Here is a 23,890-nt window from a genome sequence, read left to right as displayed (position 1 = left end):
GAACGTTTGACCTCGTGACAGGTTTGCTTAGTCAGCAAGTGCGGTGGGAAACATTTTAAGAAAGACGCTTTGTATCATTTGAAGGGCGACTTTTTAAACACCGACAGTGTGTTGTTGGCAGGAGCTCTGAGGGAACTTGACAGCCACGTCCTCGCTCTTCCAACACTGGTAATACGCAATGGGTACCACGATATACTAAGGGGCATTACACGTATTCAGCCATATAAAGGAAATTGCCTTTGGCTAAATGAAACAGGAAGGGAGAACGTCAAAATACAGGTATGGGTGAACAGCGAGTAGGTACCGAACGAACTGATGTTTTTATGAAACTGCATGTAACTCACGATGCAACAGAACAACATAAACCCTGTCAGACGGTGATAAAAAAATATGATCTAGATTAATTTTGTATTAAGGCATATTTATCATTAACAGTTCAAGTGAACTATTGCTAATAATTTACTCATCGTTGCAAGCAATTCGTTTTAGTGCAGGTATCGTCTCCGTTTAAGCTAGCTAATGTTCTGTAGCAATCTTATGCAAGGCCTCTGTTTTCTGTACAACTACTTGCCGTAAGTAGTGCTCTTGCACAGTAACAATTGTGACCATCAACGCAATCCCGCATTGTTTGCGTATTCCCTGTTTTGTTAGATTCTATTGAGGACAGCCTGAGTGTAATAGCTTATGATATTGACTATCAGTCCGAAACTCCATTATCTAAAGGTTTCTTTAGAAGTTCCTATGACGTCTTTCTTTTTAAATAGTCGAGAATACATGACGTTTCAAGAGCAGAGAAATTGATGCGGAATCTAGTCTAATTACTTTTCATCCCATATAAACTTTCCATGGAATCATAATAAAATTTTGTCTTTTCTACTTTGATGGAAACTCTGCAATAGAAATTATTGCTTTATCTCTAGGTATATGTGTTGTGATTGTTGGATTCTACACTCCTGGAAATGGAAAAAAGAACACATTGACACCGGTGTGTCAGACACACCATACTTGCTCCGGACACTGCGAGAGGGCTGTACAAGCAATGATCACACGCACGGCACAGCGGACACACCAGGAACCGCGGTGTTGGCCGTCGAATGGCGGTAGCTGCGCAGCATTTGTGCACCGCCGCCGTCAGTGTCAGTCAGTTTGCCGTGGCATACGGAGCTCCATCGCAGTCTTTAACACTGGTAGCATGCCGCGACAGCGTGGACGTGAACCGTATGTGCAGTTGACGGACTTTGAGCGAGGGCGTATAGTGGGCATGCGGGAGGCCGGGTGGACGTACCGCCGAATTGCTCAACACGTGGGGGGTGAGGTCTCCACAGTACATCGATGTTGTCGCCAGTGGTCCGCGGAAGGTGCACGTGCCCGTCGACCTGGGACCGGACCGCAGCGACGCACGGATGCACACCAAGACCGTAGGATCCTACGCAGTGCCGTAGGGGACCGCACCGCCACTTCCCAGCAAATTAGGGACACTGTTGCTCCTGGGGTATCGGCGAGGACCATTCGCAACCGTCTCCATGAAGCTGGGCTACGGTCCCGCACACCGTTAGGCCGTCTTCCGCTCACGCCCCAACATCGTGCAGCCCGCCTCCAGTGGTGTCGCGACAGGCGTGAATGGAGGGACGAATGGAGACGTGTCGTCTTCAGCGATGAGAGTCGCTTCTGCCTTGGTGCCAATGATGGTCGTATGCGTGTTTGGCGCCGTGCAGGTGAGCGCCACAATCAGGACTGCATACGACCGAGACACACAGGGCCAACACCCGGCATCATGGTGTGGGGAGCGATCTCCTACACTGGCCGTACACCACTGGTGATCGTCGAGGGGACACTGAATAGTGCACGGTACATCCAAACCGTCATCGAACCCATCGTTCTACCATTCCTAGACCGGCAAGGGAACTTGCTGTTCCAACAGGACAATGCACGTCCGCATGTATCCCGTGCCACCCAACGTGCTCTAGAAGGTGTAAGTCAACTACCCTGGTCAGCAAGATCTCCGGATCTGTCCCCCATTGAGCATGTTTGGGACTGGATGAAGCGTCGTCTCACGCGGTCTGCACGTCCAGCACGAACGCTGGTCCAACTGAGGCGCCAGGTGGAAATGGCATGGCAAGCCGTTCCACAGGACTACATCCAGCATCTCTACGATCGTCTCCATGGGAGAATAGCAGCCTGCATTACTGCGAAAGGTGGATATACACTGTACTAGTGCCGACATTGTGCATGCTCTGTTGCCTGTGTCTATGTGCCTGTGGTTCTGTCAGTGTGATCATGTGATGTATCTGACCCCAGGAATGTGTCAATAAAGTTTCCCCTTCCTGGGACAATGAATTCACGGTGTTCTTATTTCAATTTCCAGGAGTGTAATTTAAATTTTTAGCCTACTGGAAATAGCCCTATGTTTTACTTCAGTATAAAATTCGCAGCTATTTGTCTCGAAGCTACCTGCAACACTGAAAATTTGTAACGCACGTATGTTGAATACATTAATAAAGAAATGACGTCTCACCATTTAATTTGCTCTGATGATGGAAAATAATTTCTGAGCCATAAATTTATTCCCGAGTAAAATACACATTTTCATCTTTAAATTAAATTCGAAGTTAGCAACAAGATCAGCCATAGAATTGTGACACAACCACTCAGCATAAAAATCAATAATTATAAGGGGATTAAGACAAATTATAATGCAAGTTGCTGGATTTAAAGGATTAAGGAGTTTTTCGTAACAATATTTACACAATATTATGTGTCATGGTAGCCATAACAGCTATTTTCCGCAATACCCAGAAGGGGAAACGGCTAGGAAACTTAATAATGAAGTCTGTCTTCACTGCCTTTTCAGTAGCGTATTGGCTTAGAGGATGGACTCCACAAATGCGCGTGTCCAAGCACAGCTTCATCACCAGGGCTTCAACTGGTTATCGAAGAACCTCAATAAGATATCAACAGGACAGAAATGTAAATTTGTGGGAGGTTACAGTGGACACACAGTTAAACCTGCGATGTTGTTATAGTACATACACAGAACTACAGAAAAATATACACGGACTTGTTAGAAGTCACATTATATGTCTGAATATTATTGAATTCTATTGTACATGACTTAGCAAAGAAGTAACTTTACACATGATGTTTACAGTAGTATAAGAACATATTGAGTTTTCAAAGGGTACTAAACGATTCAAAGAACATCGCAAGCTGAATGGATTCAGTTACATGACACATGTACTCAATTACACTACACGAAAGTAAACAGCATGTGGAAATTACTTCACTCAACGCACGCCATCTGCTTTGTTCTTTAATGCTTGTAGGGTCATCTTAAAAAAACTGTATGTGTATAATATTTTATTATATCAAGGATCGTTTAAAATTACAGTGTTCACGTTACATTACTGGTTTCAACAAGTGATTGCCACCTTCAGGTGTGATTAAATCGCTAACAGGTTTGTCAATATCCATAAGAATTCCAGTTAAGCATTCTGAACATCATGTGGTTTTATGAAATATGTCAATGAAGTGTATATCATACCATCACATATTAAAAGGGATTAAGCGATCTTGAATGTAATAAATTATTATATAAAAATTTAAAAGGTTGCATACTTTCGTTTGGCAATGAGTCAAATAAAAAGAAACTGTGTATGTTCATATCTAGTGCCAATAGCAAGTGGAAGTTAATTCAATACACTATCATATACAACAGAAATAAGCAAAATTCACGGAACTGCTGCACATTTAAACAAAATTTGCTTATATTTTTCTGTAATTCTTTGTAAGTTTTGCCACAAATTCGCAAATTTCACTTAAGAACACACAACATCGACGTATAGATACGCGTTTCTGCGGTACTTGCATAGCAGTAATTGTCTTTCGATAATTAGCTGAACCCCTGGAGATGAAACTCCGCTATGAAATGAAGATTGGCAAGTTAATGCGCTACAGAAAAGACTAGACTGACTTTTTATTTCGTTTTCTACAATAGGTTGTATCTCCGGTAAGATATTACGACAGCAAGTCATAAAGCACTGACTGTCACCTCGAGAAAATAAAGTTAGGTAAATACGTTTTGTTTACTGGCAGGCACATATCTGCAGTCTGATATAAAGCACCGTAGTGCGCTGCCAGCAGATTCGAAACAAAATGTCAAACTCCATCTCCTCTTTATTAATAGGCAGCTGCAATTTGCTCTGAACCCAGTAGCAGTGTATTACAGTACTATGGCGCGGGGATTTCAATACATATCAGAACTGCAGACGCATGCCTACAAAGAAACAAAACTTAACCCCGTACCTTTGTTTTTGCAGGTTGATAAATTAAAACATATTGGCTACTACTCGTAAAAATCAAGAAGAAGGAACTTTTCACAGTATTGATCTGTAGTGGACACTGTCCCGAGCTCGACTCCAAGCAGAGTACACAGTGTGCGGCGGCCGTGGCAGGCGGTACTGACCATGATGTCGACGGGGCTGCGCAGCGGGCCGGGCGCCGTGATGGACTCCGGGTCGTGCCGGCGGTACGTGAAGCCGTCGTACTCGCCCGGTCGCACCACCGCCCAGTCCCCGTTCAGGATGAAGCTGCCGTCCTGGCGGCGCAGGGCTGCAACAGGCGGGGGTACCGCACAGTGAGCAAGCTACGTCACACATTGACTCATCAGTCGGACTGGCACAGTGAGTCGAATACCTCTACAATATAACTACAGGGTGGGCCATAGATGTGGAGCCCCTTTGTAAATGATAAAAAGGTGGCCAAACGAAAATTTAAGATTAACAGAGTAGAAATCTGTGATGCTATGCTACCAACATGGGGACCATTTGGGAATTCACCATCTAGGATGCAGCGCGAAATTTTCGAATGGAAAGGGGGGAGGGGGTGATGTGACTTATAAAACAAATAGAGATTTACACTGAAAAAAAACAATAGTACGATATTGCGCACACATGGCTTACCCATAGCCTGGAGGTTCAAATGGCTCTGAGCACTATGCGACTTAACTGCTGAGGTCATCAGTCGCCTAGAACATAGAACTAATTAAACTAACTAACCTAAGGACATCACACACATCCATGCCCGAGGCAGGATTCGAACCTGCGACCGTAGCGGTTGCTCGGTTCCAGACAGCCTGGTGGATGTCTCATATCAGCGCACACTCCACTGCAGAGTGAAAATCTCATTCTGGAATAGTAAATTTCATTCGCGCATCGCTTTATTCATTGTGTTTGCAGTTTGTTTACAACAAGGGAAATTACAGTGATAACACTGAAAGGCTACAGGACGTGCCCGACGCGATGTCCTTCACGTTATAGCCGGCCGGTGTGACCGAGCGGTTCTAGGCGCTTCAGTCTGGAACCGCGCGACCGCTCCGGGCATGGATGTGTGTGATGCCCTTAGGTTAGTTACGTTTAAGTAGTTCTAAGCTCTAGGGGACCGATGACCTCCGACGTTAAGTCCCATAGTGCTCAGAGCCATTTGAACCATTTTCACATTATAAGACTGCAGCCGTCCCCTCCACCCGTTTATGGACTTTAATCAAGACTTGTGACGGAATACAAGCACAAGCTTTTGAAGGTGAGCAAGGTTTCTGATCTTGCACACACAAGACTGAAATCTAATAGACTTAAATGTGGTAACGTGGTGACCACTCCACCGGACCTCAGTGACCTATCTGTCTAAGAGAAAAACTGGATATTCGGGTAAGCCACGACAATTAGCCAGTAATGATTCTGGGCGACACCATATCTTCGTCTAAGGGCTGGGATACACACGACAGCTTTTTACTCTCAGACTATTGGGCAATTTCGCTGACAGTTACTCCCTGATAGTTACTTGCGAGTAATTTCCGTAAGTGTCTGAGAGTCTTGCGGGGGCAGATGTCAGAAGCGTTTACACACAGTCTGTGAGAGCTGAGAGATCACTCTTCGCGAAATTTTTCAGACGTGTTTCTGTGTGTGAAGGAAGAAGTTCGATGGAAAAGCGTCAGGCTGCAACTGCACTTTTAATACGTTTAATGGCAAAGGAAAAGTGTTAACGACTGTGTTCGTTTTGAATAAGAGAGTGGATTAGGTGGTGCGATGATTTTGGAGCACACAAGATTCTCATTGCGGACCTTGTGATGGAAGATACACAAAAATATACGAGAATGCTGAATGCGGAAGAAATACTCCTTATAATGGAACCCAAAATTACCAAGCAGGATACTTTTATGCGTAAATCCATTAGCATTAAAGGCAGAATACATGTGGCACTATGATTTATAAAATCAAGTACGTTTATTCCGTTTAGTATTTGGTAAAGTAACAATTACGAAGAAATAACATCATTCCAAATTTCATCTTGATACCCGTACTGGTTCGAAGGCCAAATAGGGAAGATAATCTGATAAGTGACGCATTTCCAGACAGAACTTCATTTGAACGTCTTTACTTCTACTGGCTCAAGGAACAACTCGTAAATTTCCTAAGGTCTGCTCTTCAATAGCATAATAAATAAATTGTGGCCATAGCTGTGTTACTTGAAGTTAACTGACAGTATTCGGAGTTCCAAAATGATTACTTTCAAACATGACTTCGCTTGTTTCTCTATGTTAAATAGTATGTGTTACGAAATTGTTTTGCCTGATTCCTTAAATTTTAGACATTTGGTAGATTTCTTCTATAGGCGTATTAAAAACTGTAGCCATTCCAGGTAAGAAACTTTGCTCCCTATTTCGTTTTCTGTAGTTCAGAAACTGACATAACGACGGCCTTTCCTCGTACAATTAGTCCGGCGTCCACTTCCTGGCAGCCTACTTAGTCTTTTTTTTTTTTTTTTTTTTTTTTTGCCGACGCATCGTTCTCATTCACTTCACCATGCGTATCCATGGCGACACTAGTGAGCTCGACACCCTGACAATGCCGGTATACGTTTATAGAGCAGATGGATGTCGCAACCGGTTAGTCTCTCATTTATATTAATGAAGGATCGTCTCTGCTCGATGATAGTTTTTATTGTTTATTAATTCCATATAACATTTCTGTGATGTTTTATAAGCTATTGCCGCGTTACATTGTTTAGAAATTTCAAAATATGCCCACTGATCGTGCTGTTGGTGTAAGACCTAAAACGGGCAATTTCTTCGCTCAGAAACAAGCCGTGGCAACAAATTATGGGTCGAAACACTCAGTTTCGTGAGTACTTTCATTTCATGCGTGCATGAGTACGGCAAAATGTATTACCAAGTTCTGGTAGCGTAAAGCTGTCAAATACGTCACAATTCCTGGGCGCCATATGGTCGCTCAGCACTCACCGAGTACTCGCAGCTCTCCCAACAACGCCGGTATAATTTTTCTTGCGTTAGAGCTACGGTGAGCAGCTCTGGAGAGATATAGTTTACCGTCTACACGAGAAGTCTAAACTCGCTGAGTGCGACTATCTCACTGTCAGATCATTCCCCACTCTCGAACACTGCCGGCGATTTGACTCTAAGCCCTTTTTACACAGCATGTATTACTCGCAAAAGCTCTTTGAGAGTGATAAACTTTCACGTGTATACATAGCTTGACAACTGAAGATAACGGGTTGCGGCTAGTGTACCTTGAATGAAAAAGGTCCCTACAATACGAAACCCACACCAAACTATGACTTATGATGCGCCAACTCTCTTCGATGCGTTCATCGAGAGGTAGTCGACATCAGACGGCTATGTGTGATTCTGTTTACTTACTTCTGCGTTCACAATTACATTATCTTCATGTATAAACAGAACGTCGTAGGAGAAACAAGTTTTCAAATTGAACCCGAACACCTGGATCTTCCTCAGAGAGGCCTTTGAATTCTGTAACGAATCATGTTTACGTGTGGCTAAAATTCTCATTACTGATGAAACGCTAACACCGGTTTCCTGCGCCATACAGGATTTTTGCTGGACGATAACAGAACGGCGGTTGATGTTGCTTAATCCGTAGCCGTTATCAATCGTGAAGCATCGGGTTTGTCTGCTACAGAGTCGGTATTTCGCGGGTACGTTTCACAAGATGTCATGGGTTGAAAACCTGTGCGACAATACGGTAACTCCTCTCTCATATCAGGACGATCTGTACGCGTTCGGCTTGTGTTAATGCTATCAACTTTGACGTCATATGGATGAAAAATCAATGATAGCTGCACAACGAATACTGTTATGCTCAAATTATCAGTCTGTTTGATGAGGAAATGGGCACATTGCCTGTAAGGATAAGATGTCAATCGTAACCCGAGACTTAATAACGCTATGCTATAATGAAAGGAAACATCGTTTTTCGAGAGTGATTCTCTACTTGTGAGATGTCTTTCAGTAGTAACATCCAAGATAGCGGCTTCCTGAATGGGCGCCATGTTTGAAACATAGTTTCACAGGTTCCCCCCCTCTCCTCTCCCATCTCACACTACGTGACTAAACTTATCTTTACCCAGCCGTTTTTGTTTTATAAGAGAGGTTCTACACCTATGGACCACCTTGTACGCAATACAGAAATTACTCAGCCCCAGTACACGTCGCGCTAGTGTCGTCTCTACGCTCGACAATGTGCTCAGTTCTGCGAAAAAAAGGGTCTACAATTCTTCAGTTACCCCACATCTTTCTGAGGTCAGTCATTGATAACTATATCACTGATAACTGGACCTCCCACATGGCTCTCACACCCTTACCAGTAATTATCAGATGGTAGCTATCAGCGAAAATTGGCCCATAGTGTAAACAATTCTGTCTGACATGTCGGATGTATCCTAGACCTTAGACGAAGGCATGCTGCCGTCGCTGTTGTCTGAATACCGGACATTTCCAACTTTCTTTCAGCACGGTGTTGTGTAACCTGATTACCGCTAGTTATCTGGGCTTACAACTCCCAGAATGAGATGATATTGGTCACTACTTTTCACTTCCCAGATATTTCCTTTATCGTCGGGTAATGTAGCAGTCCAGTCGAGATCTGATAGCGAGCCTGAGTGTTCGTCAGTTCAGGAATGTCTTCACAAAGCCCTTTGAACAAGGGTGTTGTCATGTTGGAGTGTCCATAGCATACTTGAAGACGTAGAAGAAAGAGCGCCACTTGGGAAGTAACAGTCATGTTTCATGTTCACAGTAACATGAATAAGTAAGCCCACGTCAAGGTACGGAAACACCCCAAAACACCATGGAAACACTTATGGTCTGAACTACAACCTCAACATAATGAGGGTTAAAAGCCTCATTCTGCCTTCGCTGCATTCGATTCCTTGCATCATTTGAAAACGGCGAAATTGTTACTTTTCGGATCATGCTACCATACGACACTGTTCCAGTTAGCTACTATCCTATTACTGTGCTGTTTGGCCCAGTAAAGACGTACAGCCTTAAGTATCTCTGTGAACTAGATGAGATGGATCTGCATTCACTGACAGCAGCTTTTCCTGTCGGATTTGAAACCGAGTTTCACTGACAAGGCGTGCACTCATTTCCTCTTCCTGGGTGCTAGGAATTCCTTGTACTACCACTCCTCTTACGTCAGCCTCCGTAACTCAAGCTGTGAGCGTGTTGGCGATATGGAAGGACCGGCTTCGATTCCCGGCACTGCCAGGAATTTTCTGTAGTGGAAGGGCTGGTACAGGGTGCACGCCGCCTCGTGATCCAAATGAGGAGCTACTTTAGAGAGAAGTGGCGGCTCCAAGCCCAAGAAAGCCTACAACGACCGGAAGAGCGGTTTACTGAACCCACGGCCCTCCATGCAGTGTCCAATGACATCATTGGCAGAAGATGACACGGCGGTCGGTCGGTATTGACGGGCCCATCAGGGCCAGAATGTTGAGTTTTACTTACCGCCCATAGGCCGTGTTACGTGGCTACGATTGGTACACTAGTAGACACGTTTGGACACACTCCGTTGCTACGCCAACAAACTGTGTTATTTCGATCACAGAACTGGCGTAGTCGCGTCCAAACATGATTGCTAATTTCTGCTGAGCTCTGGCATCTCCACGTCGACCCGTCCTAGTGTGGTGAATCCATACAACCGCCTGGCACGACGTCAGTGGTGGAGGGTCATATGCGGTGAGCTTGTAACTAAAGTTGGTTTCGGTAGATAGTCTGTCACTATGCGCTCTCTCTCTCTCTCTCTCTCTCTCTCATACACACACACACACACACACACACACACACACACACACACGCAGACATAGAGAGAGAGAGAGAGAGAGAGAGAGAGAGAGAGAGAGAAGGATGGCGGGAAGGAGGGGATGTAGGCAGAGAGAAAGAGGGTGGAAATAATGTCGTGATAGAGCACCCCCTCCTACACCTTCCACTACTGCCTCTGCCTCATCCGTTCTTCAGTGAATGTATGCGCACTATCTCTCTGCTGGTTTTTTCTCATAGCCAGACGAATGCAAAAATGGTAAATGTAATGCTGCCGCAAGACAAAACTAGCCTGAAATGTGTTTCCGGTATTTCCTGACTACGTAATAGGAACAGGAAAAACGTTTTAAGCGAGTTGGAAATGAGAAAATATTGCTCGAATATAAGAGTAGTTATCCCTGAGGAAAATAAAACTCCGCAGGTGACAATTAAAAGATCTTTGCCTCAGAACATTATCAGAAAAGAATTCATCTCTTGCTTGACAATATTCTGTTACAAAAGCTAAAGCTTCAAGGTCAGGCTGTAGATGTTAAGTCTTTCTAGTTGTTACTGATTAAAGTTGTAGTGGGACAGTGGATCCTCAGCTCTCTATTCCAACGGATGACGGCTGGTGTGGGAATCCATGCAATAGCCTTCTAAAAAAGTAGGATAGGTGGGTGACGCTCTCACCACGTTACTTTGTTCTAGAGCTATGAGATGTTTTTCTTCTCGTATATGATGACTGTGGGAACCAACTCGAATGGCTTAAGCACCGATTGTATGGAACTCATAAATATGTGTTCGATAACGTAACGGGATTGCGGTCATAGCTGCAATAAGAAATGGTAGTACAAAATGAAATCTGTAAAACCGATTTAAGGTTGCACTATCAATAGCAAACCCCACTCAGGATCTTGGTACTGTACTTCACATTGTTGCCGTGATTTTAAACTTCTCGAAAGCCTTGATTACAGTTCCACACCGTCGGCTAGTAGTGAAGGCACAAGCTTATGTAATCTCGGGGGTAACTATACAACTGAATCCAATTCCTGCTTAACCGAGTGCACAACTCCTACACTTTAAACAATTTTTTTCTAGAAAACTTTGTGAAACATGCAAATATCCTTTATGTCACTTGATGGAAGCTATTGCTCCTTTCCGTGTCAAGAAAAGGTGCCGAAAAATTCCTGCTTTAGGTTTTTTCTTTAGTTAAATTTGGGACCTTCTAGCAAAGGCATTTGGTTGTCTTCGAAGGAGGCTACCAAGTACCTTAATTTACGGTACTCAAACGCACGTTTCTATGTTTACTCGGAAGACTCGTTTCGCAGCGAAAAGAGCAACTAATTTCGTTTCCACAAAAGAATGCACAGTGCGCTGCACCTCAACTTTTTCTTTAGCGGAGATAAGTTTGCTTCTGGCAGCCGAGGAAGAAATATTTAAATTCTACCCCCACCCTCTCCCTCATAACTTGGCCCCGATGGAAAGTTTTTCTTAGAAATTTGCGTAAGATGAAGCTGAGTGAAAACAGATGCGAGCTATTCAGGGAGTAGAAACAGGTTAATAACCTCTAGAATACCGTAACGTTTACTAACAGGAGCGGAATGGATGGCGCTTTTATTTCGCGGAGTTACTGCTCGGGCTAACTTACAAACGCATTGTATGTTTTTCTTTCATGGAACACAGACTGCACCAGGCCTAACTAATGTTACGCGGTAGCTATTACAGGGGTAAAGTCAGTAACAGAGACCGTTGCAGAGGGAAAAATGCAGATAAATGACGTCTGATATTATCACTGTGGACAGAGTATTTTTATCATTAGAGACAGACTATTTTTGTCTGGATGTGCGATGTCACGCGAGAATAATATGTTATAGCATGAAAATGAATCTTCCAAATGTGGAGCTGTTTTGTCAAACAGTGAAAGTCATAAGCTGAGATGGATAAATGGAAAACAGATCTGTTTCTACACGTACAGATTACGATTTGTGCATTTTCTGTGAGCGATAATGTTCTTCTCCTCGCTGAAAAAATTCGTCATTTTGTCATTCTGTAAGGTGTCTATTGTCCACTCACTCTAAGGGTTTTGTTAGTAAACACTCAACAACGGACAAAGTTTTTCTGTTTCTACACGTACAGATTACGGTTTGTGCATTTTCTGTGAGCGATAATGTTCTTCTCTTCGCTGAAAAAATTCGTCATTTTGTCATTCTGTAAGGTGTCTATTGTCCACTCACTCTAAGGGTTTTGTTAGTAAACACTCAACAACGGACAAAGTTTTTCGGTTATTGCTTTACAAACGTACATTTTTTGCCCTGTTTTTGTCACATTTTATGTTGTTTCCTGTAACTGTCGACACTGTTCGGAATTACTTACAAATATAGGGTGCGTGTGGCCCGGCTGTAGTTGGTTTAGTGTACAACGTATTGGAAGCAGATAAAATTGTTTTGAACTGTTCATTTCATCTGCACCAAACGCACATGTGGGTTCTACGCTGAAGCCCATTCTTGTTGGAATTTCTCTCCAAATATGCCAAAAATATCATTAAAAGCATCCTTCATAGCGTTTACGGCTTCACGTCTACAAGATTCAGCTCGACCTGAAGAGTACAGAGTTAATCTGAAATTTTGATGATGGAGAATTCTGAAGAAAAGTTCTTACCGTGTATACTTTTCGCATACGACGGGGAATTTCTTGTCAGTCAACATGACAGTTGCATTTGGGGATCACAGCGACTAACGGAAACGCACCAAAAAATCAAAACATGGATATTCGGTGCGAACTGCCCCATCATCATGTTGTCAGATCTCTACATCCAGGTTAGAGCATATAACTGGAAACATTTCTATTCACTTGCAATTAATGTATTCACGAAAACTGGAAATTTTGAAGTTGTAATTAGGACTGATGATGTTTTAACGCAATATTTTGCTCCATATCTGCTTACAGCATTATCTGAGAAGCTCTTCAATCCATGGATTGGACGAGAGTTCAGTCCGCCGCCCCCCTGTGGATAGATAATTGCACTTCTGGACATCTGTTACTAGTATTACATGAAGAACACCATTTATGCGAAATCTTCGCTAGTATGAGTCGATCAGTCGCTTAAAACATCACAGAATTGCGTAATTGAAACTGTCTTCGTCAGCCTTGGTGTTCTAGCAGTAAGGGCGTGCCTGGAAACCGAGAAGTCCTGGAATCGAATCCCAGCCGGACTACGGACGGTTTCAGTCTATCTTCACCCCTCAACGATGAGGGAGTCACCAGGAATGACACATGGTTGGGACTGTCCGGTTGGATAGTTGAGGCAGACCGCCGAAGTAGCGTCCAAGTGAAAGCCTTGCAGCCGGGCGTTCACCCAAACAAAGTTGTTACTGACTCTTTCTCTGGATACGTTCATAAGACGTGGGTGGAGACTGTTTTGACACCTGTGAATATGTCGAAGGTACCGAGTCGAATATAAAGTTTTGTGCATTTTTGAGTATTTTTGAAAATTCTATATGCTTATGCGCTTATCAGTCTGCGTAGCATAATTTTCTAACCCTAGCGTCCTTTTTCTATCACCACACAGCAAGGCATAAGTAATGTCATTTATCGAAACCGCTGTTTCGAGGTGTAGGAAATTTTATCTAATATCAAGTGTCCACTTTACAAATGACTCACTGTAACAAAATCATGTCATTTGTATGTGTGCCTCTTCTTCGAGAATCGACGGATAACGCAGAGCAATGCGATATTTTTTTTTGCGTATGCACATATTTTTAATTTTCAGAATAGTCTGTTGGAAACTGTCTTATGTTATTAAACGTCAAATAGCTACTGCAGCGAGAGCAGCGTTGTGAGAGGCGGTAGCAGATCGGTGTCCAACGAAAAAAGATTATCACATTCATTTCGTACCAACGAAATTTAAGTTTTTAAGGAGATGAACTTATAACGCGTTGAAATATCTTACTAGACATCACACGTGCTGAGTTTATTGTTTTCTGCTAAAAATAATTGGAATTGTGAACGGGATTCAATAAAAAAGGTGCAAAACAATCACTGTGGAGACAAGAGGATCATTCTTACACGATCTTAATCTTCAGCACTATCCATTTGTTCTGATACTGGAGACTGACATGAGCATCAATTAACAACTGACCGAAATTTATGCTCGTTGCGACACGTTTGTCTACATGTATGCTGTAGTGTCTAACGTTTATTGTTCACCTTGGGCTGAACTGATTACGGCATGCCCGTAACTGTGTCAGAAGTGGCATGGGGAAGCAGGTCCATAGTCAGTGAAGACAGAGTCGGGAGGTGACAGCTTTTTGACCCATTTCAACTAGTAGTCTGGCGTAAGCCTACCCTCGAAGCTGACAGCCGGTGAACTGCACATTGTCGGTCTAAGATTAACAGTATTTATATGGGCCCGGCTCTTCCATGTTTTGCTAAGGCATCGTTTGCAATCACTTGTGCCAGAACAGAGCCATGGCTCCGCTGTGTAATAGTCAGGTCTTCAACGCCACAGCGTTTATTATCTTTCTGTAGTGTCAATAATATTATAAGCCCCGGCTTTGCTAGAAGGGCTGGAATATTTGGTAGCTTTTTGTGGTGGCAGCTGACCTGTTCAGCATATCCCTAAGATGCTACAAGTTCGATCCCAGGTGACCTACAAGAAAGGGAATCTCCCCATACGATTATGTAAATTTATGAAAAGCAGTGTCATGCAACAACAACGTCTGATTGACGAAAAACTATTAGGGGTGGCCCCATTAAGCATGAAAGTACGGATACATCACACATGGATATATTACTGAAGGGGCTCATGTGTTTACGAAAGAAACTAGCAGTCGCTATAAAAAGTGAATGAATTACCCAGTTAAGTATGTAGACGTTTAATAAGCGGGCAAAAGTATTGTAATCATGAAATCGAGCCTTAGCACAGGTAGGTGAACATATGAAAGCATAACGTGAAACTAAATCAAAGATGTGACCAATGACTGTAAAAATAATTATTTGTTTAAAGAAAGAATCTGAATAGTAAGTAGAACACCAGCAGAATCCTCGCAACCCTCTTGGCTCAGTGACCGGCTCGCTGGCTCGTTCTTATCACTACTACATGATGTGAATGTGGAAGTCGTGACAGTAACAGCTGGAAATTCTGGAAATTCGCCTTTTGTACTCAGTTCTAGTATGGAGACATCCTTCCGTGTAATGCCTTGGTAGGAAGGGTGTACTCATTGCACTCCCAACAGCAAGTCTGCTCTCTTCCGTCTTCTGGCAGCAAGTGTCATCTCACTTAACTTTTCCAAACTTGGCTACTTCTGTCATTGGAGGAATCTTGCCGACCAACTGCAGCAGACCTTGCGAGTTCAGACCAATAATGATTTTATAAATAAGTTTAACGAAGTCCTACTCTAGTGGATTTTCTCATGGTTAAGAAATGATGGTCTGGTGCAGGGAGGATGGCAGAAAATCTCTCCCACTTCATTGCAGGTTTCAGTCCTTAGCTAATCGAAGGCCTTACATCTAGACACTGGTGTAAAAGAGCACCTTCTACAGAAACCATTATTGTGAACCATAGAAAAGACCGACAGGGTTCCCCATTCCGGTGGCTATACCTGGCTTCACATGCTATGTTTCCAAAAAGATTTCTTCAGGCATCTCACACTGTTGTGCAGAGATGGGGACTAGGGAATCCTCCATCGCCTACTTGCTCTGATGGGCAGCTTTCGCTACTTAACACGTTAATGAACCTCTCTGGTCCTTTACTTAAACTTCTGTATTACGTGTGCCAGCTAGAAAGAGCTCTCAGGGCTGCAGAAAATAACAGGCCGCCTTCACTGCAATAAAAAGAAAGAAAAGAAGAAGTAATTATCTGCGCAATGCCAAGTAAAGCAGCCATGATACATCAATAAAATAGCTGTTTATTATGTGTTGGAAACAGACAAGAATGTCAGACAGCTAGAAAATGCTGATTCTAAATAGTTCAAATGGCTCTAAGCACTATGGGACTTAACATCTGATGTCATCAGTCCCCTAGACTACTACTTAAACCTAATGACATCACACACATCCATGCCCGAGGCAGGATTCGAACGTGCGACCGTAGCAGCAGCGCGGTTCCGGACTGAAGCGCCTAGAACCGCTCGGCCACAGTCAAGAAATCATATCATTGATAGTTGTATCCTATGTACATCTGCAGCTCCACAAACCTCATTATGCTGTGCGCTGGAAGGTTCTTCTGTAACTAATGTATTTTCTGTCCTTCACTTTACCATTTGCGTAAGATTAGGGGGAAAATAATTGTATAGGCACTATTCTCTTTGATTTTCTCATGATGGTCGTTTGATGAGACTAATGTAGGAGTAAAATGTTCCCTGACTCTACCTGGAACGCACGCTCTTGGATTTTCAATAATGAGATTCTCCACAACGTACAATGCCTCTCTTGTAATGTCTGTAGTTTGCAGATCATCTCCGTAACGCCATCGCACCTAGTAAATGGTCTCGTGTCTAAACGAACTTTTCTCTATCGATCCTCTTTTTCTTGTGTGGTAATACAACTCCGTAAGGGTTCTAGAATGAAGAGCAAAAGTCAAGAATCTGTCAGACACGTGTTTCCAACTGCATTCCTAGATGAAATACATTTACTTAAGACTGCTTCAATGAATTTCACCCTGGCATATGCTTTTCTTGCAATTTGTTTTCTGTGATCATTCCTTTTTCGCTCGCTCTAGGAGACAAAGCATCAGTCGGTAGCGGATATTTTCACTCCCTTATGTGCAATATTTTCCGATAATTTACGTTCAGGATCATCTGCCAGTCCGTGCTCTAACCGTCGATCTTCTGCAGGTCGTCTTGCAGATATTTACAGCCTTCATGCGTTGCAATCTTCCTATCGACAATAGTATCGTCTGTGAACAGCCTCATGGAGCTTACTAAATCATTAATGTATATCGGAAATAGCAAAGAGCCTGTAGCAGCCCTTTTGAGACACATAGTAAAGTGCCTACAGCAGTCCTCTTTGGGTATTCCCAAAATTGATGTTAGATCTGTCGATTTGATTCTGTTAAGAATGACACGTTGAGTTCTATCTGCAAAGATGCTCTAAACCTCATCATAAATCTGGTCTGATAGTTGCTAAGCTTGTATTTTGTTCAGCAAACGACAGTTACTTAGTTACTTACTTGTTATATAGATCATATTCGCGATAAACGTTATGATTAGGAACGTGTCAGAATAACGAACGTGCAACATACACACACATACATAAACACTAAAAAATATTTCTATAGCTCCACACAGGCCATTAAAAATTTTTTTCTGCAAAAATAATTATTTTAATTCAAAAATAGTGGCCAAAGACTTCCGGCATAAGAAGTCACCCTAGTTGTGCCAACAGCTTTGTCAAAGAGCGGACAGACGTTCAGAGCACTCTCTCGTCCTTGGGGTGGGAAAAATACCCGCTTAACGGCGGAAGAATTAACAATGATCAACTGCAAGAGGATTCAGACGGTAATGGAAACCACTGGATTAAAGACACATAATTTATATCCGCGAGACATGTGGCCCGTAAATAAACAAGAGTCTTGATGATTTCTCCTTTGGCAAAAGAGTATGGACTAGCCCCAGTGCCCCATTCGCATCTCCGGCATGTGACTGCCAATGGGGAGGTGATCACGAGAAAAAGATTGAATGACCAACAAAAGGGTAACGTTCTAGAGTCGGACTTGGAATGTCAGAAGTTTGAACGTTACAGAAACGCTAGAAAATCGGAAAAGGGAAATGCAGTGGTTCAATAAAGATAGGGTGGTGGTGAGTGAAGCGAAATGGGTTTCTGGTCAGACGAGTATGGAGTAATATAAACAGCAGCAGAAAATGGAATAACGGTAGTACCATTCATTATGAATAGGAACGGAAGGCAGATGTGTGTAACTACGAACAAATCAGTGATAATGTTGTTGTAATGAGAATCAACAACAAACCAACACCGCCAACAATAGTTGAGGTATCACGCCGACGTCGCAAGCAGGGTGTGAAGAGATGGAGAAATATGAGTGTACTGAACGGGTACTTCAGTGCGTATAGAGAAATAAAAATCTAATAGTCATGGGAGACTGGGGTGTGGCTGTAAGGAGGAAGAATATGGGCTGGTAGAAGGAATGAGAGACGAGAAAGACTAATTGAGTTCTGCAATAAATATCGGTTAGTAATAGCGAATACTCTGCTCAAGAGTCACAAGAGGAGGAGATATACTTGGGAAAGGCCGGGAGATACGGTAACATTTAACTTAGATTACATCATAATCAGGCAGATATTCCGGAATCAGATATTGGATTGTACGGGGTACCGAGGAGCAGATATAGACTCAGATCACAAATGGTTCAAATGACTCTGAGCATTATGGGACTTAACATCTGAGGTCATCAGTCCCCTAGAACTTAGAACTACTTAAAGCTAACTAACCTAAGGACATCACACACATCCATGCCCGAGGCAGGATTCGAACCTGCGACCGTAGCGGTCGCGCGGTTCCAGACTGTAGCGCCTAGAACCGCTCGGCCACAACGGCCGGCCTCAGATCACAATTTAGTAACAGTTTAGAGTAGGCTGATGATTAAGAGATTTGTCAGGAAGTACCAGAGCGCAAAGAAGTGGGATACAGAAGTACTAAGGAATGAAGAGATAAACTTGAAGTTGAGGTTATAGATCGCGCGTTAATGAATAACGCAGTAGGCATTTTAGTTAGAGAAAAAAAGGAATACTCTAAAAAGAGCAGTCACAGAAATTTGAGAAAAAAAACATAGGCACAACGAAGGTAGCCGTGAAGAAACCATATAACAGAAGAAATACTTCAGATGATGGACGAAAGACATAACAAAAGCCGCCTCAGTAAGGAATGCGCAGGAATGTGTAGCAGCGAAAGGGTTAATTGTGCCCAGCGTGTGGCTCGAACCAGTGACACTCTGCCACCTGTAAATTGGAAATTTGTGTTAAGTTCCTATGGGACCAAACTGCTGAGGTCATCGGTCCCTACTTAATCTAACTTAAACTAACGCTAAGAACAAAACACACACACACACACACACACACACACACACACACACACACACACGTGTCCGAGGGAGGACTCGAACCTCCGACGGGGGATGTAAGGTAATAAAATATGCATTTTTTTGTTTTGTGACTGTTAGTGTAATGTAATAAAATAAAATGTGAGCCGTGTCTTATATAAAAAGAAACACACATTAATGCAATGGCTCAGCATAAAAGAGAAATAACTAATGTACGTAGGAATATTATTAACAGTGTAATACGTTGTTTAATTTAGCTCGACGTATGTAAGTACTCAGTAAACTATCTCAGTTCTCAGGGTAGTTACGTAATCGTCGATACATCGTGGTTGCCTCTCGATTCCCCAATATAACATAACAAGAGTAGCATCTACTAATGAAATCCTATAATGGAACTGGAATTCTATGACCAGACCTTTTCTGCCTGGGATATTATCTCGTTATATAAAGAAAATCTGTAAGAAAAGTTTTTAAATTATTAATAGCTGTCCGCAGCTCGTGGTCATGCGGTAGCGTTCTCGCTTCCCGCGCCCGGGTTCCCGGGTTCGATTCCCGGCTGGGTCAGGAATTTTCTCTGCCTCGTGATGACTGGGTGTTGTGTGATGTCCTTAGGTTAGTTAGGTTTAAGTAGATCTAAGTTCTAGGGGACTGATGACTATAGATGTTAAGTCCCATAGTGCTCAGAGCCATTTGAACCAAGCCATTAGTGGCTGCTTCCGGTCTCCTGGGATCTGAAATAAAGTAAATTGTCCGAACCGACGGCACGTCTCGTAGATGAGTTAAAAGAAAAATGTTAAAGATTTTCTAAGATGGTGCCTAACAATACAAATTCATTGTTAAGGCCCATATCTACTTAAGACAATAAAGGTATCAGATTTACAATAGACTGACCATATACAGAAATTATTTTGACAAAATAACCATTATATTATTCGGGTTTTAAGTAAAACTTACATTATCAGCTGGTACAGCAAGATGAGCTTTACACAAGAACGTCCTTTTAGGTCTGAATCCAAGCAGATAAGATAAGCGAATGACAAAAGGAAGATAGCTCATGCATAGAAGCGCAAGGGTCCATGGAATAACATGTCCATTGCAGTTCTATCTCTTCTTCTTTGGCGTACTTGTCAATTATTTATAAAATCTATCGTAATGTTTAGTGTACATTTTTTTTTAAACCCAAGTCCACCCAGGAGAAACAGTACAGGGAGCCGCGCTCTGCCACGTGTACTAACCGCATCCATCTCCTCCCGCCTTCCCCCTCTGCTCCCCAGCCCCTTGCTGACGCACACCCGGGTATGAAAATCCTGTTGTTGTAGAAATCGTCGGAAGGTCAGAGATTATCTAAATCGAGCGGCATCGCAACAATCTGCGAGGAAGTAGAGCGGCACCTTAGAACAAGAGTGCCGTGCTGTGAGGAAGTACGTAGTGCTTTAGAGAGCGGCGCTGTTAGGGACGTCCGCTTGGAGTCTGGCGTACAGCCGAGTGGGCAGCGGGAAGACAGACGCGGCGCGAGGCAAGGAGCGCAGTGGACTGCGGGTATCGCCTTACCATTAACACTCCTAAACGGCGCGGCGCCGGCAGCCACAAAGGAGTGCATCATAAATCGCCCCCGCCGAAGCGGCGGCCACAAAAAGACGACAAATGGTGGCACGAGGGCCAGGGGAGCAGAGGGGCCCACTCCGGCCGCGGCAGTCTCAAGGCGAGGGGAGGCCGTTTTTCTCGAGGCCGCCTGTCTTCCTGCGCCGACAGTGGCGCAGTGGAAATAGAGCGGCTAATCGACGCCAGATATACACCGCATCTATCGGCCGCCAATAGCCGTCCACGCGCCGGCCCTTTACGGTTTATAGGCAGGCACCGTAAGGAGCCAACGCGAGCATCGGGGCTGGTGCGTTAAGTAACTAACGGTCTGCACCGACAGCCACAAGGACGTCTTTTATCCACGCTGAGTCCTTACACCCAGTCGAAATGTAAAAAAAAAAAAAAAAAAAAAGAAAAAATAAATAAATTGACGAATTCTGTGGTGTACGTACTGTAAGACCTTCAGTAGACACACCATCAGGTTATTTGACTTGTCGCTCTAACGAAGTAGGCGAGTGTCAGCAATATGTCTCGTGGTCTTATCGTGGCGTGTTTATCTTCTGCCGTTAGGTCAGACGATAGAAATGCCACTTGCACGCTTAGAGTAGCAGATTGACGGTGACCAACTTTAAACAGAACTTGATTAATTTTCAAACACATTTATTAAAATAATAACAAGCATAAAAATTACTTAACTTGGTTCTGGATGCTATTTACAATTCACAATCTGAAGTTCCTTCGATATTGGTACGTTAATCTTATTCTCACATATATCTCTGATACTTGACAAAAGTGTCTATACATTTATCTTCATGGCTATGTACAGGAATATGGTAATCTTATTAGGTGCAGACTGAAACTTGACTATAGACTGGTACAGACAAATGTATAACTCATGCAGACTGGGCAGACAAATGCAGACTGACTAATCGGAGGTCTGTACACTCGTTATAATACCTCGCGCGTTTATGTATCACTGCGCGAGTGTGATCCGTGAGGAGAAAAGGTTCTACGTTAGCAGCAATCTCATTGGCTGCGTTATATATTAATACGTGGATCGGCGGAAGCAGAATTTGGTCCGTCTCTACGGCAGCGCCATCTCGTATAGCGGAGACGGACGAGCGCTGCACCAGCGCTGTTGTGCTTAGCGGGGCGCGCTCTAGTGGGAAAGTTGTGTACGCGCTGACTACGCGGAACTATGTACACAACAGTTTCCAAATACACTATCTGAGAGGAAGTACCCGGACACCTATTAGCCGACATGAATATGGGGTGCGTTCACCCTTCGCGTTTATGACAGCTTTAACTCTGATGGGGACAATTTCTATGAGGTGTCTGAATGTATATGGAGGAAGGCAGCCCGTTTTTTTCACAGCCGAAAACAGAGAAGTTAGTGATGTGTGATGCTGGAGTCGGGAGTGAAGTCGATGATATAACTGATCCCAAAGGTGTTCCACTGGGTTCAGGTTGGGACTCTGGGAAAGCAAGTCCATTTCAGGAATGTTACTATCTACGAAACACAGCCTCCCAGATGCTGCTTTGTGAAAGAGCGCATTGTCATCCTTATACACTACTGGCCATTAAAATTGCTACACCACGAAGATGACGTGCTACAGACGCGAAATTTAACCGACAGGAATAAGATGCTGTATTATGCAAATGATTAGCTTTTCAGAGCATTCACACAAGGTACGGGCCGGGGGCGACACCTACAACGTGCTGACATGAGGAAAGTTTCCAACCGATTTCTCATACACAAACAGCAGTTCACCGGCGTTGCCTGGTGAAACGTTGTTATGATGCCTCGTGTAAGGAAAGAAATGCGTACCATCACGTTTCCGACTTTGATACAGGTCGGATTGTAGCCTATCGCGACTGCGGTTTATCGTAACGTGACATTGCTGCTCGCGTTGGTCGAGATCGAGTGACTGTTAGCAGAATATGGAATCGGTGGGTTCAGGAGGGAAATAAGGAACGCCGTGCTGGATCCCAACGACCTCGTATCACCAGCAGTCGAGATGACAGGCATCTTATCCGCATGGCTGTAGCGGATCGTGCAGCCACGTCTCGATCCCTGAGTCAACGGATGGGGACGTTTGCAAGAAAACAACCATCTGCACGAACAGTTCGACGACGTTTGCAGCAGCATGGACTACCAGCTCGGAGAACATGGCTGCGGTTACCCTTGACGTTGCATCACAGACAGGAGCGCCTACGATGGTGTACTCAACGACGAATGTGGGTGCACGAATGGCAAAACGTCATTTTTTCGGATTAATCCAGGTTCTGTTTACAGCATCATGATGGTCGCATCCGTGTTTGGCGACATCGCGGTGAACGCACATTGGAAGCGTGTATTCGTCATCGCCATACTGGCGTATCACCCGGCGTGATGGTATGGGATGCCATAGGTTACACGTCTCGGTTACTTCTTGTTCGCATTGACGGCACTTTGAACACTGGACGTTACATTCCAGATGTGTTACGACCCGTGGCTCTACCCTTCATTCGATCCCTGCGAAGCCCTACATTTCAGCAGGATAATGCACGACCGCATGTTGCAGGTCCTGTACGGGCCTTTCTGGATACAGAAAATGTTCGACTGCTGCCCTAGCCAGCACATTCTCCAGATCTCCCACCAATTGAAAACGTCTGGTCAATGGTGCCGAGCAACTGGCTCGTCACAATACGCCAGTCACTACTCTTGATGAACTGTGGTATCGTGTTGAAGCTGCATGGGCCGCTGTAGCTGTACACGCCATCCAAGCTCTGTTTGACTCTATGCCCAGGCGTATCAAGGCCGTTGTTACGGCCAGACGTGGTTCTTCTGTGTACTGATTTCTCAGGATCTATGCACCCAAATTGCGTGAAAATGTAATCACATGTCAGTTCTAGTATAATATATTTGTCCAATGAAGATCCGTTTATCATCTGCATTTCTTCTTGTTATAGCAATTTTAATGGCCAGTAGTGTACAATCAATCATTGTCTCCGAACTGCCCTTTACTGTACGCAGTAAAAAATGCTGTAAAATATGTTCATATTTCTTCACAATCACCGTTTTCGTATGCGCAGTAAGGGGACCACACCCTAATCACGGAAAAGACTCCCGTACAGTAACACCACCTCCTGCTTGCTCCACT

The 23,890-nt window shown here is 43.7% G+C and overlaps 1 protein-coding gene across 1 annotated transcript in view; it reads right to left on the bottom strand.

The window, feature by feature from the left end:
- LOC124798324 (ADAMTS-like protein 4) overlaps positions 1-23,890 on the bottom strand; it is a 750,423-nt gene that overhangs the window by 158,142 nt on the left and 568,391 nt on the right. Inside the window, exon 3 of the mRNA XM_047261674.1 lies at positions 4,463-4,608. Within this exon, the coding sequence (XP_047117630.1) occupies positions 4,463-4,608 (146 nt within the window). The remainder of the gene's footprint in view (positions 1-4,462; positions 4,609-23,890) is intronic.

Source organism: Schistocerca piceifrons, chromosome 5 (genome assembly GCF_021461385.2).
Source record: "Schistocerca piceifrons isolate TAMUIC-IGC-003096 chromosome 5, iqSchPice1.1, whole genome shotgun sequence".
Taxonomy (NCBI): domain Eukaryota; kingdom Metazoa; phylum Arthropoda; class Insecta; order Orthoptera; family Acrididae; genus Schistocerca; species Schistocerca piceifrons.
The sequence above is the reverse complement of the archived record's forward strand: the minus strand, read 5'-3'. Positions and strand labels throughout refer to the sequence as shown.